Genomic DNA, 15728 nt, shown 5'->3' with positions numbered 1-15728 from the left:
ATATGCCAGCTTTACAGGAGTCAAATGGGTAATATTTTCCAGGTGATGGTATAGTCATTGCAACCTTCATCCTTCCAAAGCCATATACCTTTACCTTTCTTGCTCTGGCCTCTCAGCCGCTCCCTCTGAGTTAACCCTAGCCTGTGTTGTCATTTACTCTGTTAAAAAAGTCTTCATATGGAAACAAACCTAGCAAATGTTTCTTTTGAGAAGGTTGCTGCTCCTGCTGAGCTTCTTCATCAAGTATATGTTTTAATGATATGGCATAGTACATATATTCTAAATAATACAGTAGTGGACTGGAAAAAGAGCTGTTACACTGTTTTTCAGGAAAAGTGTATGTTTCTTTGAAATATTAACTGTACATTGTTTTGCCTTACCAAATGGTTCACTTAAAGAGACAACAGCAAGGACCACTACTCACTATCATGTCAGCCCTCCTTTGTGTAATTAACGCTGCACTGCAACACAGAGCCAGTTTATGTTTTCAATATATGGTCTTAAATAGAAGGCTTGAAATCAAAACTTCATTTATTAAAAAATTTTGCACAGCTCTCAGTCAGTTTGTCTGCAGAGATCTATCTTCAGGTACTTTTTTACCTGTCTGGGATGAGGAAATTAGAGTCTTTAGCAATAGCAAAGTTAAAAGCATACCAAATATCATTAGTATACTTGGAGTTTGGAATGCTTTTATGGTACCAACATGAGGATATAACTAAGCATACCTACAAAACAGCTAAGTGGAATTTTTCCAACATTCAGTTGAGCTCTATACTTGTACTCCATATGAAATAAGTACATATTCCATTATATACAAAATTGCTGGATGACGACATTTAAATTATATTTGTCTTTATGATAGCATTCATTTCTCTGAAATAAGTTTGTTTTGCCATTTAAGTTATAATGAAATAAAAAAATATAAACAAAGATCAGATCTATAGAGTAGATATTAGCAACATTCTCTATACCAGAAGTTTTGCCAAATGTGAAAACAATCTTTGAAATCAAGATTCTGTTTTTAAAAATTATTTCCTATTCTGTACTGCCCTATGAGAAAACACCTTGCAAGCAAGGGGAACAAAGGTCACTAAAGTATTCTGCAACTCATGACACCAATTTAAGAGGCCCTATATTTGCATATGGGCAAGAAGGGAATAATTTCAATCTAGTGAGGAAATTCATAGGGAGGCACACTTGCCTAAGCACACATTTATGATTAGTTATTTTTGCAGCTGCTTAGGAGACATTTTTACCTTTTGAAAGAGTCTACATCCTTAGTGATATTAGAAGCCTTACAGTACTGTACTTTACACTGCCTGGTATTCACAAGGGAAGAACTTGGGGCAAAATCTGAAAGTGAGATTACAAATACACAGCTTAAGAAGTACAAAATATATCCTTTGTGTAAAGAAACAAATACGTTTAAATGGGAAGAGAGCGAGGGGACTTGACTAAATTAAAATTGTAGCAGGAAAATGTGAACTACAGCTACAGTGAAAATCATGATACTGGTATAGCCTTCTTTTCTAAAGGGCTGATATATTGAGTGAGCTAATTCAGTGTTAGGCATGAGGAGAAATCTCTGTAGGCATTTTCATTCAGACATGCTTGTGTTTACTAGTGAAAATAGATATTTTACTATGCAATACTCAGTACCACTGCAGAACAGTGACCTGCCTTTTAGTTAACCAATTAATACCAGTAAGTTCTGAGGGTTGATTTTATTGCTATCCATACTCAAACCAAGAAACCACTGGACATGCCAGGCTCAGTTGCTGACACTTTCAAAGACTTTCCTCCTTATTAATTGTGGAAAAACTGATAAGCTGACAAAGTTTTCCCATGCAACACTAAAAAAGCACTTTATTAGAACTTCCAAACTTTTCAGTTGAAGATTGTAATGCTGTGGTTAACAACTGGTTTTAGCAACAAAATGGAAAATACTGCTCAACATCCTTCAAGACAACTGCTGCTGTTGTTTTTTGGGTTTTTTTTGCAATTGGCCCATAAACAACAGCTTTGCAGTTTGTTTTCTTTCTAAAGAAAAAATTATATCACTCTAAACTTCAACACTAAAGAAAATAACAGAATGAGAAGTTAACTAACAAAGATTAAGCAGGAAGTAGCAGCGAAGAACAGGTTTCCTGAACTGAGTCTTACCGAGACAATACATAGTGGTTTTACAACTATTTTTCTCTGCTGTTACATGTGCTTGCAATATGTAGGAGCACAAATACTTCGACAGTCACAGCCATCTTCCTCTCCCCCTCTGCAAACCTACTTTGTTTCAGCATTCTCACCAGTATTATGGTACAGAAACCTGAGCTAGTACAGGATGAATATAGGAAAAGATAGAAAAGAATCTGGGAGCTGAGAAGACACAAGGAGGAACACTTATAAATGGTATATTGGCAGGTGATGCCAAGAAGCATCAGGTGGTTCAGAACCTTTATTTTAAAAATATTGTGTGGTGTAGCTTTCATTTCCTTTTTTGGTAACATTTCTGCAGTGATATTCTTAATGCAGTATGATCCTGTAACAGTGCTGTCTGTACAGGCTCTTCCTATTTGCTTGGCATACCATCAGAGATCAGGGATGCTTTAATATAAAGGCTTGTTCATTATGAGCTTGTCTGTGCCCATCATGTTCCCTTCTTTGTGTATTCAGCCTTATTTTGGAAAGTTACACAAATCCTTGTAAGAACGTGTAATTTTTAAGTTTCAGGGTTTTTTTTTTTTAAATTAAGACTGAGAACTTAGCAAAAAGCCTAATACAGTATATGAAAGTTTTACAGTTCAATTCAGATATATGTGCAACAAACTTACTATTATTTTAATCATCCACTCTGGTAAGCAGAGCAACTAAGCTGCTCACATGATAACAAAAAGCTTACTTACATTAAGGAATGATGGTATGCTGATTGTGTGCAAGATTTTCTTGAATGTGCTCGGAAAGGCTCCAAGGTCTGTTTCTGCCTTTATGACCCGTTCTTCCAGTCCAGCTACGCTATTTCCAATCATCTTCACAAAAGCCTAGTGTGAAGAAAACAAAAGAAATCCAACTTTTTCACTAACAAATTAAAACAGGATTATGTATTGCACAACAGTGGCAAAAGTCCCACTACTTAAACGAGGAGTCAAAAACTCCATCATCTATTTCCCTTCCACCTACAAGTCCATTTTATTGCTAAAAACTAATTGAGATACTTAAAAGGCTGCACAAACAGGTTAAATCTAATAAACAGTCAGTCTTCTTTTTCCTATTTGTCTTCCAAATAACTGATTTACACTACTTAGAATTCAGGTTTCTGTCTGCCTTTCTACTGAAAGTGGGACCAAGAATCTGGATCACAGTTTTGAAGCTTTACCAGGGATCAACAGACCTCTCATTCTACTAGTCTCTGAATAGCTCCCAAGACAAGAACTTTGAAAGATTCTATTAAAAAAAACCCCACAAACAAAAAGTGGTACTATTACTTTCTGAAAAAATAAAGATGGCTGCCTTGCTTCAAGCAGTAAATAACAAAATTGATTTTTTTTTTTTTAAAAAGGCCTTTTGTTTTAGAATGCTCATAGTCTCCAGAAACTCTTAATAAATTGTGTTCTCTTCATTAACCCTGTAGTATTGAGCCCAGACTGGACATGGAGAGCAAAAAAAGGGGGGGTTAGACTACATGACTTTCAAGGGTCCCTTCCAACCCAAAGTATTCTACGAAAATGGATCTGAATCCACTCCATGTGCGTGCACGTGCAGATGACACACCATTACAGCATATTGTTGATTCTTCTCCCTATTGAGAAATGGAATATATCTGGAAGATATCAAACGCATACCTCTAGTTTGTCAATCTTCCTGTATATGTGCCTCATTTCTGTAGCTTTTGTGTAAATTTGAGGTATACTTTCATTGACAACTTGAGAGGAATCACTTCGAATCTAAAATTCAAGAAATAATACAAAAGCCAATGAATAAAAATGTTAAGTAGTAGATTTTATTCTGGAAACTAGAACTGTGCTCCAATTAACAGATTAAAACTCAAAGTTTAAAAATACTGGATTAGTATTCATATAAAAATACTAGATTAAAATTAATAAACTAGCTTCTTTGTACAGTTTAGTAAGTGCCTTTGAACAAAATTTATTTTGCATAGGCAAATATTTACCTTTATAATTATATTAAAAATAGGCTGCCTCAGCCTTAGCAGAAATAAGAGATGGAACATTTCCCAAGACACACTAAAGAATCAAATATATTAAACTAAAATTTTTACTTAAATTTTACTACCTGTAAAATTCTTCAACTTTACAAAAAAAACCAAAAGCAAGCCAGGCCACAGTATTTTTCTTTGTATTGACTAAAAAAAAAAATAAAGTTGCCCTTAGAGTAGTGCAGGAGAACACAATGTGCTTCAAAAGACAGCCTGGATACCAGTGTCAACTTACAGAAACCTTCCATTCAGTTCCCCTGTCTCCTCCGATGCAAAAGTGAAAACAAAGCTGCCTTTCTGATGAAAGAGTAAGAAAGGGTCCCCTAAAGACAAATCTAGCTTTGGAGATTTGGCAACTCTGATTAGATACTTTGATTACAAAACCCAGAGAGGATGGGTTTTGTTAAAGGAGAAGCAGAATATTGGATTGTCTTTTTAAATATCTAGCATTATGCCATTCAAAATGGGATGCCATGTATGTAAAGGACAAACATACAAACAGAATTATGTAAATATATAGCTATATGGGCATATTTTGCTCCAGCATGAAAGTTTAATAGTTTTCGTCCATGAGTTATCCAATTACCAAGCCTATTTTCATACCAGAATCTGGCTGCCTAGACCAAAGGCTGCTTCCCATCTCATGTTTTTAAATGAGGCACTACATATTAAACTGTATCCTGACTTCAAAAACAGCTACGTGCAAGTTATACACACCATGTCCAGCATTCCCACAAATTCATCCACTCTGGTCAACAAGTCTTCTAAACTCTTGTCTAAGCTTTCTATCTGCAAAATAAAAATACTTGAAAGGTACTTGAAAACACACACAAAAAACCCCAACCCAGGCTCTCCCAAACAAAACCTCTGAGCACAGAGGCCAGCCAGACTGACACCAGCTGAACAGAAGTCCCACAGCTGTGACACCTCTTGGCTACGCTCGGTGCAGATGACCGGACACACCGGTCTAGCTTGTCTGGCACGAAACCTCACCGAGGCCGCGTAACGGCCGCAGCGTGTTCAGCCACCCCGCTCTCCAACGCGGCCGAGCCGCGCCGCTCCAGAGAGCTGCCGGTCCCTCCCGTGACACCCCTTTCCCGTCCCACCTGCTCCCCGGCTCGGCCGGGGCAGCCTCGCTCCGTGAGCCGGGCACCCGGCGACGGGGCCGGGCTGCTCCCGGGGAAGGGCCTGCTGTTGCTCCCTTTCCCCGGGGAGCCCCGCAGGCCGGCCGCAGGGGCGGTGCAGAGTCCCCCGCCCGCTCCCCCGAGGCGGCCCGTCCCGGCGCGGCCGCTCACCTGTTCGCTGAAGAGGCTGCGGTCGGCAAGCAGGTACGCGGAATAGGCGGCGGCGGTGGCGCTGAGTGACGCCTCCGAGGCGTCGTCGTCCTCCGGCTCCCCGAGGCCTGACGCGCTGCTGTGGCTCTGGGAGACGTTCCCGCTGTCCGCGCCGGGGCAAGCGCCCGGCGGGTCAGCGACGGCCCCAGCCCCCTCAGCCGCGGCAGCCGCCATGCCAGCTCCAGCCACCCGCCCCTCGTCCTGTCCCTCCGCGCGTCAGGCAGCGCCGCTACTCACGTGAGCGGGGCAGGGCTCCCCGCGGGGCGTAGCCGGCGCAGGCGCGCTCTGAAGGGGCGGGGAGCGGCCCGGCCTGCGGCCTCCTCCGGCACCGGGGGCAGGGACAGGGACGCGTATCGCCTGCGGCCGTGCGCCGGGGTGCCCTCCTCGCGTCTGGCTGCCCGAGCCTCAGGCTCCGCAGGCTCAGCAGCAGCCGCTGCCTCTCACCGGCCCCGAGGCGGAAGACCCCCTCCCCCCCGTTTCTCGGCGAGTCCCTTCTGTGCGCTCGGCGAGTTAAAGACAGAAACGCCGCTCGTTCCGCAGGCACGTTTTTATGCAGGGTTTGTCCTTTAAAGAGGACTGACGTGCCTCTGTTCTCTCAGCCACCCACTGTTAAAGCCCCGTTCAATAATTTAATCTCGTACCCGAGGGGGCCTCGATGTGCAAAACCTAAATGGCTGGGGCAGGCAGGCTGAAGCTCAGCTTGGAGACACAACTAGTGTAACAACTTCAGCTATCCATGCAGCGCGTACAAAAACAGAAGCTTCCCCCCCCCCCCCCCCCCCCCAGCTGATGCAAACGAGTACAAAATGCCTGCAAGCCTTAAAAGTCACATTGCCAAATGATGACAAAGCAGTGATGTTGAGAAGTTGTGGCTGCCCCCTCCCTGGAAGTGTTCAAGGCCAGGTTGGATGGGGCTTTGAGCAGCCTGGTCTAGTGGAGGGTGTCCCTGCCCTGATCTTTGAGGTCCCTTCCAACCCAAACCATTCTGTGATTCTACGTATCGGCTTTGGAGCTATTCTCGGCTGTAACTGAAGCCTTGGGTACAATACTTTCACGCTGATGTGCGAGATGCAACTTATGTTTCCTACATCGTGAGATGAATTAGCTGAAGAGGTATTTTGTACTAAGACGCTCAGAGGTGTGCAGCATGGCAGCGTATCGCTGCGCCGGGGGTATCGTGGGCTTTTTCCGAGGAGCCAGAACTACCCCCGAGGTCTGAGGCAAGCCATGCTGCGAGGAACACAGCAAACTTCTTGGTTCCCACGGGAATCACTGTAACAGCACCCTGTCGTAAGAGCAGTACTGGGAAGAAACACTATGGAAAGAAATTTAGTATAGGCAACAACCACCCGAGGAATCGAAGTCTGTACTGGTAGAGAGGGAAGCATTACTAAAATGGTTACGTATTTGAAACCACAGATCTTGTTTCCACAGAAAGATGTGCTTAAGCATAGGGGAAAGGATATAGCATAGAAATAAGACAGTGCATGTTTTATTGGAGACAGGTCACATTTTCATCAGTTAAATAAGGTAAAATGAGTAACTTCAGCCAGACAAATCCACTTATTCATAAAAGTAGTCTTATTTAAGGTGTAACAAAATTTTCCTGATAAGATGGTCTGATTGACTGAAGCGCATCCAGCTATTCTTTTTTTTACTGCACCAAAAATCAGATTTTTTTAAAAAATGAAAACCTTTGGTAAAATACAAACAGTTTTAAGACGAACAAGATCAATGTTCTATTCTTAATGTGTTGGGAAAAAAACATACAGCTCTATAACTGCTGTGATACCTAGAAGAGGATTAATTAAAGTGAAAGAATTTTAAAATAAACTTTTAAAGCAAATCTAAAAGAAATAAACTAAGTTCAATGTCCCAAACATATTTAACAATGAGCAGAAGACTGGTTGTTCCACAGGTATACTAATTTAGCGACAATGAATTACTCCGCACATCCTTTGTCCAGCCATTACAGATTCCAAAATGGAATGTAATTTTTTTCAAACCAAGACTTCTGAATTTTCATATCCATACAATATTTAAGAAATGTCTATTCCACCATATAAAAAAAAGCTTTAATGTACTACAAAGTTAAAAACAAAAAGAAAATGACACAAGCTAAAAGTAGAAAAATACACTGTAAAACATTTATATTTTGTTCCTTACACTGATTGAGATATAACAAAATATTTTAGTTTAGACCACTTTCATAAATTCATGGCATTTTCAGAAGCAGACAGTTATCAACTCAGTCACTGGTTACCCACTAGTCAGCATCCAGTGAAGATGTCTGACCACCGCAAACATTCAGTATATTTTCAGTTTCTAGAAATCCTGTGTAGACATTAAGCTTTATGATTACTAGAAGAGTCCAAAAATAACAGAACTATTCTAAGTTAGGTTTGACAGTCAGTTAGCATCCCTCCTCTGTATAGCAACCAGCCAATCTTTTGTAAGGAAAGCCCTTGTGGATTTAGGTTGCCCCAAAGGTACAGCAAGGACCTGTGTCGGCTCTGAGATTAAGGGGACAGTCCTAGCATGCTCTTCCACTTTTGTTGCCTTCTTGCTTGCACCCCTAAAATTCCCATGAACCATGATATTGAAAAAACAGAGATGATGGGGGGAAAAAAATTTGAAAGAGAGGTATTATCTAATAAATATCGAAAAAGAACAGATTTACACATAATGGTGCTGAACCTAGTTTTAAGCCCGTCTTGTCCTGTTTCTCTTTCCCATACAAGCACACGTCCGTGCTGCAGGCAGGCCTGCCTCTCACCAGCGGGTGGTGCTGATCTCACAGCAATGACGGCAACACCCTCCAATCTCGCCTCCTTAAGCTTTACGGGAAAAAAAAAAAAAAGTTTCATTTGGAAAATGTATTTGCAGCATCTCCCTAACATTGTTACCACCAGAGTAGGAAACCCCTACTTTTATAGAGCTTGTCTGGATTAGACATAAGGTTGCAAATATGGTGTAAATAAGTTAGTGGAAGGTCTGTATGTAATGGTAGAAGATCGTATGGCTATAAAGAAACACTTTCTTTAACCTGGTATTAGAAGAAAACCAGATTCCACTTCAAATAGACATGTCTGTTACTATTAAAATCTAATTTGTATACATGCATGTATAAATACATCCACCCATGCATTCAAACCCAAGTATGTAGCACTGCCATTGGTAGCCTAGAGGACTGCTTAGACTTATACCAACTAAAACAAATTTGTGTTCTCACTTTAGGGCTGGGACATAAACCAGGTTTTACTCTCTGGCTTTCTCCTGACAAATTTGGCACTGCATGACAGTTTTATGTCTAACTCCAGATGCCACGTTTCCTAGAAAGCAACAATTTTCTGCACCCGTGAGGTCTATGAGAATATCAGCTCTCTGTTTTGTGCACAACACATTGCAAGAGTCAATTGTCCCACTTGGCACTTAAGACTGAAAGGAGAGTCACGGGAATTGCTACTAAAGTGTAATGACTGTTCCATCCTCCTCGATACCTCCTCTGGGGATAACCAGACTGTGTCGGGGATCAGTTTTTAAGGAACTGAGTAATTTGTGGATGTTGCCGTTGCTTTCTCGGCCAGAGTTGTTGTTGAGCACCAGGTCCCTTTGAAGTCTGTGGCTAAGGCTGCTGCCGTTGATACGAGAAAGGCTACTGGAAGTAAGGCTGTGCAGTTTGGGAATGTGCTGTGGCTCCAGACCGCCCTCAATGACAATGTCAGCCTCTTCATCACTCTCCATTTCATCTGGGTGGAAGTTCTGCAGCACGTGGGATGTAGGCAAGCTATGGTGACTAGCAGTGCTGTCTGTAGACTGGCCAGAGCTACCAGACATCCTACTGCTTCGAATAATATTGTTCCTCTGGTTTGCTGGCTTGACCGTGATAATAAGATTATGGCTGTTGGCAATCATCATGTCTGTGACTTGGTCGAGAGTCTTTCCTGCTACTTCAATGCCATTAACTTCCAGGACTTCATCATTCACGGCCAGCAAGCCTGTGCTCTCTGCTAAGCCTCCAGGAACCATACGGGAGATGAAGATACCGGGTACTTTTTCTAGTCCGTGAGGAGTAACCCTTACGCTGGTGCCATCGCGAATGTAAAATCCTAAGGGTTTCTCACACCCGTGTCGATACAGCCTCACTCTCCTGTGTGTTTCAGGAAGAATGTCCACATCAATTATGGAAGACACTGGTCTAAAATCATGAGGCATACTAATGTTAATGTGATGGCGCCGGCGGAGGTTGTCGTTGCGGAGTGTCACCAGGGCCTTCTTCTTCCTTGATAGCGTGTTGGTCCCAAAATTACTGTAGTCCACTTCATCTGAAAGAGAAACAGTACCAATGTATCAAACAGAGAATAATTCAATACACAGAGGATTTTCTTCTTAAATCTGGTTCAATGAAGCCACACTCCTAATAATATGGAAAAAAATCAAATGAGTTATAGAATCATACAATCACTTAGCTTGGAAAAGACCATTAAGATCCTCAAGTCCAACTGCAAACCCAACACTGCCAAGTCCACCACTAAACCGTGTCCCTAAGCACCACATCTACTCATCTTTTAAATACCTCCAGGGATGGTGACTCAGCCATTTCCCTGGGCAGCCTGTTCCAGTGCTTGACAACCCTTTCAGTGAAGAAATTTTTCCTAAGATCCAGTCTAAACCTCCCCTGGCACAACCTGAGGCCGTTTCCTCTTGTCCTATTGCTTGTTACTAGGGAGAAGAGACCAACACCCACGTGGTTACAACCTCCTTTGAGGTAGTTGTAGAGAGTCATAAGGTCTCCCCTCAGCCTCTTTTTCTCCAGGCTAAACAACCCCAGTTCCCTCAGCCGCTCCTCAGAAGACTTGTGCTCCAGACCCTTCACCAGCTTTGCTGCTCACTTTCGCTTACTCTAACTGTTGTTTCATTTTATGTCCATCAGCACATCATTCAGAATAAATGAGTTGTTTTCAATGACTACCCATATTTCTTCCATATTTTGAGGGTAAAAAGACTTCTGATTCCCAACTCCTGTTGTCAGCTGTGCAGAATGCAATTACTTGCAGCTGCAGGCCTGATACACCATCTTAGATGTGAGACCATATTTCCAGAGTTGGATTATAATTTTACACGTACATCTCAAATGGCAAGGAGTGTATGCACTTTCCTAACCTAAAAGTCTGAATCGGGGAGTATTTTAATATGCAATACAGCCTTAACTTACAGCAGACCTTAGGTACAACGTGAAAGCAGGGTGTGAGAGAGTAGTTGGATGTGTTTTTAGCCAAGTCTTTTTAAGTAAGGAATTTATGTTAATATGCATCTCTCAGTACACCACTTTCCTCTCTGGAATATTTTACTTTATTTCAGCTGAATTTGACAGCAATAAAAAGTGCTAAAAGCACCAAGTACCAAAAAAGTTCTGTGTAAGCAAGTGGCCTGGTAGAAAGAGAAGCGGGGAGAAAGAAACTGCTCTGCTGCCTAGTCCATATGCTAAGGATCACAGAAGAGATGCGGACTCACACACACACTCCTACCCTTGAGGGGAAAGCCCGTAGGAAAACAGCCTTTGTAGGGTCTACTGTTTAAGGAACTGTTTAAATATTTCACTTTCTGTAGCAGTACCTGAAGGGTATGTGCAAAGTGATCAACTTTAAATCAGCCAAATAATATGACAAGTTATTCCATATAAGAAGGTCATGTTGTGCTTTGCATAAAAAATACTTAGTCATGAAGTTGTTAGTGTACAAAATGCGTCACTGCATTTCACATTAAAAATACTGTGCATATTTTAAACATGAAGCATGCACTAGCTGAAAAATTATTTCACTGGGAGTTTAAGCATGCTAACACTTTTCAGATAAACTAATAGACTTTCAGTTTATTTCACTGTTGAAGATGAGCCATAAAGTACAAAAGCACAATTACAGAACTGCCACTAAGAAAATTTTCTCTCCAACAAATTAACCCAGCAGAGTAAAGTCTGAGAAAGGAAAACAATACGTCTACCTGACAAAGGTTAAAAAAAAAAAAAAAGTGTTAGTAAAAACAAGCTTATAGTTACATTTTTATTTCTTGCAAGGACTCATATTCAAGTCAGCCTTCAACGGATATTATTGGCAGACTTTAAGTGACATGAAGTTACACAACTCAAAGGACACAAAAAAAAAGTGCTAAGAAGCAACCTGATCTAACTGAGCCTGCTTAGAGCAGGGTGTTAAATTAGCTGGCCTCCAGGGGTCCCTTCCAGCCTAAATTATTCTGTGATCCTACATAGTCCTTTGAGTTGGAAAAAAAAAAAAATCATTTTAAGACTTCAGAAAGACTATTTCTTCATTCTCCTAAAACTTATTTACAATGGCTATACTAACACTGAGGATATCACAAGGCACCTAGAAGGTCATCCTGAAGGAAAAGCTTCTGTGAAATAAAGATACTCCTTGTCCAAGTTTGCCATGTTTAACTTCACACTGGCCTCTCCTTTCTCCTCCCAGGCTGTTCAGAGCCGTACCAACTACACAGGCCCTACTGTGTTGTTTACACTGTTGAGGCACAGGACTGGAAGTCCTTAAAATCACCTAACACGAGAAGCTCCCAACTGGTTCCTGGAAGCATATTCACAGCCAAGACAGTGACTGTGTGGAGATGGCACCTTCTTAAGTCCACCTGGTGAGCAGAGGCAGTAAAGTATCTACTTTTTTGAATGCACAAGCCACCTGCAGCAGCCAAAGCCTGGTATTATTCCTTTTTTTTTTTTCCCCTCCATCAATAGGATCACCATCTACGTTCACCTAGACTTTAAGTTTTGATGGATGATTTTGAAGGTTGGCAACAAATATTTTTTTCTCGTAAAGTATGGGTCCCCAAGAGGTGTCTTTCATCAACACTATGCTCTGCTCACCCTCACAATTCACCGATAAATTTCGGTGACAGCCCTATGAAAACAACTTGGGGATTTACATTTAGAATCAAAATTCTTCCTCTCTTGAAACACAGCACTGTAGAATAGCAGCACTGTACCTTAAAGCCCAAGACAACCTTTATCCCAAAATTTCAGTTTAAGATGGCAATTAAAATTTCATGTGGGTTTATGTGTTTAAGATTGTCTCTGGCAGTACTGGCACACCAAACTCAAAACAAAGCTGCATCCCTTAAAGACTCAGAAAATTAGATTGGCGAGTGCAGCTTATCGCACTGCAGGTAAAATGAAACACATGCCCTAGTTATCCACCTATTCCCTGAAGGCACCCAGGTAACTGTTCTCTCCCTCTCTATGTTAGCATAGTAATACTGAGTTACTTTAAGGCAGACTTGCAAAAGCTTTACGAAATAATTCACCTGGAAAGATTTGTTGACAACACTGTTTTCTTCCCCTTAAATTAAAAACAGCCCAGAGAGTTAATTCTCACAACATGCAAGTTAGTGATGATCAAGTAGTAATGTCACAGGAGAAGTACGATGGTCCTCCTGACACACACAGGTCATTTCTGAAGCAGCTTCCTTTGGCTGAACCACCACCAGGGCAACGGCACAGAAGAAGTGGTGGTTTAGTGCCTGTGACCTCCTCACCTGCGCTCAGCCCACTGATCCATCTCCCCAGATGATTGCCAGCATTCCTAACCTCTGAGCAGCTTCAAAACAACCACCTCCTTAACAACAAAAAGCCCAAGCTCACCACAGAAATGCTTTTTCCTCCAAACACGTACCAGATAGAAGCAGGGATTACATTACAAGTTATATAGGCTACTTTCAGTGTTGGACCGTTGACCATTCTTGGATTTAGTATTTCAGGGCTGGAGCAGGATAAAAATGAAGTCTATGTCCTGTTGATGACTAGATTTTTTTTTTGTTTTTAAAACAGCGTTTCTACTGTTTTCAACTCTGACCCTAAACAGGATTATGTAGGAGAAAGAGGAAGTCCCAATTTTAAGAGGCAAAACTGTTAAAACCTATTATAGATTTGAGAAATGAGAACTAATTTAAGACTTCTACAAAAAAATACCAATTAACTCTATTTTCTAGAAAAAGTTAATGTACAGAATGCGTGTTCCTTGACAATACAGGGATTATCACATTACATGTATTCAAGATGACCTGCTCATTAGCAGTTACACTTGCTTGGGATTTCACCTTAGAATAAAAAATTAAAATAAACCCAGAACAAAACATCCACACCCCCCTTGTTATTCAGAGCCACTACTCTTGCTGCAGGAATAAAAGAAAGTATCTCTACTGAAGTTTAACACCAGCTGTTGCTGTAGCAGCAGAAAGTCACCAATCCCTAGCACAATAAAAAAAATTTTCCTTCCTCATGAGGGAACCGGGAGAAGTCAGCCAGTATCACTCCCTTTTATCAACTATGGGGTAATCAAACAGTGGTGTAGTACCTATTTCCAGTAATACATGGTTCAGGTGGCACAGGTCGGACTGAAATGAAAACTGTATCTTTGCATAATTTACAGCGACACACTTTGATTGAAGGTCAGTAATTTGTTCTTCCGTTTTGAGTTTCTTCACCATATAAGATTGCAAGCAGGAATGCCACTTTAGTTAATGGAACAGACTCTGCTTGATTGCAGGTCTCAGTGAAAACCAGTATATACCATATGGAACCAGACAGAGCTCATTTTCCATGTTTCATTTGTTGCAGTATCAAATTCTCCTTTTTCAGAGCAAAACGTCTACAGAAATCTGCATGCATACTGGTAGAAGTGCCTTCAAGTGGCACATCTGAACTGTGCTTAAAGCCTCATATTTTACAGGGTGCCATGTTCTTCTATGTCTTGAATGAGGCTAGAGTGAAATATTACATGCAGGTGACAGAGGGAGAATTAGTCTTTTAGGTGGTGAATATGAGCCCCGTTTCTTAGAATGGGGCAGAATATATGGAGCATTTTCATGTACAAGATGTAGTGCTTTCAAACAAAGATATACTACAAGCTGGACAGATAATCTTGGACGATCACTTAACTTTGGAAATCTTGGACCTAAATTTTACTTGTGCCCATAATTTGCTTCCTGCTGAAAATACTGTTCCTGTAAAGAGAGGTGAACAGGAACTTTAACCACAGCTGGAGAAGGAATCCTCAGCTTTCCTATTCTGTCCTACTTGAAACCGCAACCTAACGCTCCACACAAAAAACCCCCAAAACCTCAAACTCTTCAGTAGGCACTGAATATTATTGCAACTCCTTTCCCCAAAAGCTTCAGGTTTTGGTACATTTTAAGAAACATTTTGTTATCTGGCAAGGAGTTACATAAAGCGTTAAGTATGTTGGCTGCATCCTTTCTGTCAGTATATGCACTTTTTTTTTTTTTTTTAAATAGAGTTGTCACTAGCTACTTACCCATGAGGACCTTTCTGTCGGAGAAGACATATGCTACAGATCTCTTTATGCAGAGATGTACCTATGCTCTTTTTGACAACAGAGGGGCTGGTGGTTTGGGGTTTTTTTTGGTGTTTGTTTTTTTGTTTGGGGTTTTTCGCGGGGTTTTTTGTTTGTTTGTTATTTAAAAACTATCTCCACTTGTCCAGCAACAGTAAAACCCATTAAAAGGAGGTTTTCACTTCCAAGTATGGATATTTTACTATCAGAATATTATTTTTTAAAACATATCTACAAATTTATAGATGGTAACATCTTTGAGGCACTCTTCTACCAGTTCTGCAGTCATCCTGTGACTTTACCAAATATATTATACCTTCCTGGTGGGCATCATGAATCTTATCGTTGTCATACAGTACATAACAGCAGAGCATACTTAAAGGGCTATTTACAAGGGAAAGAGAACTGCTTAGAGCATCTGGTTATAACCAAAAGAGTATTGTATTTCTTTAATTTACATGAAACAAGAAATTATAGACCTCCTGAAAAAAACCACCAGGAGCACCACTCCCACTGCTTGGACAGCTGCTTTTCATAGGAACTGCCTGCCAGATGAAATACCAAAGCTTAGCCAGATAAGATTGTATAAACAAGCTGAATTCCACAGAGAAGCAGACTGCCAGGCTCCTATAGGAACAGTTCATTTCAGACTCTACGTTTTCAGTGTACATGCACTCATGGCTTATTATTTCCTCTGGGAACTGTGGAACATTAGTTGACAGCTCTGGAAAGTACTTCAAAGACAAAATTACTTCCACTAGGGAGAGCAGCACTTCAGGCAGCTTGGGAAGGAGGCCAATGAGTCAT

At 41.2% G+C, this 15728-nt stretch overlaps 2 protein-coding genes across 4 annotated transcripts in view; both read right to left on the bottom strand.

The window, feature by feature from the left end:
• BLOC1S4 (biogenesis of lysosomal organelles complex 1 subunit 4) overlaps positions 1-5788 on the bottom strand; it is a 30499-nt gene extending 24711 nt beyond the window's left edge. Inside the window, exons 1-4 of one of the 3 annotated variants that reach the window (XR_008575723.1) lie at positions 5506-5772; positions 4928-4999; positions 3837-3938; positions 2901-3035 (exon numbers count right to left, since the gene is read on the bottom strand). Coding sequence is in view for 2 of the 3 variants with exons in the window: in XM_054815302.1 (XP_054671277.1) it covers positions 2901-3035; positions 3837-3938; positions 4928-4999; positions 5506-5718 (522 nt within the window). In the remaining variant the exon portion in view is untranslated. Of the gene's footprint in view, positions 1-2900; positions 3036-3836; positions 3939-4927; positions 5000-5505 lie in introns of all 3 variants that reach the window. The other 2 variants (XM_054815302.1, XM_054815303.1) reach the window with 2 other exon arrangements.
• A 1285-nt stretch (positions 5789-7073) lies between these two features.
• Positions 7074-15728, bottom strand: part of PARD6G (par-6 family cell polarity regulator gamma) — a 72709-nt gene continuing 64054 nt past the window's right edge. Inside the window, exon 3 of the mRNA XM_054818501.1 lies at positions 7074-9869. Within this exon, the coding sequence (XP_054674476.1) occupies positions 9010-9869 (860 nt within the window). The 3' untranslated portion in view covers positions 7074-9009. The remainder of the gene's footprint in view (positions 9870-15728) is intronic.

Source organism: Grus americana, chromosome 2, assembly GCF_028858705.1.
Source record: "Grus americana isolate bGruAme1 chromosome 2, bGruAme1.mat, whole genome shotgun sequence".
Lineage (NCBI taxonomy): Eukaryota > Metazoa > Chordata > Aves > Gruiformes > Gruidae > Grus > Grus americana.
Note: the sequence above shows the minus strand (reverse complement) of the source record. Positions and strands in the feature narration are given on the sequence as shown.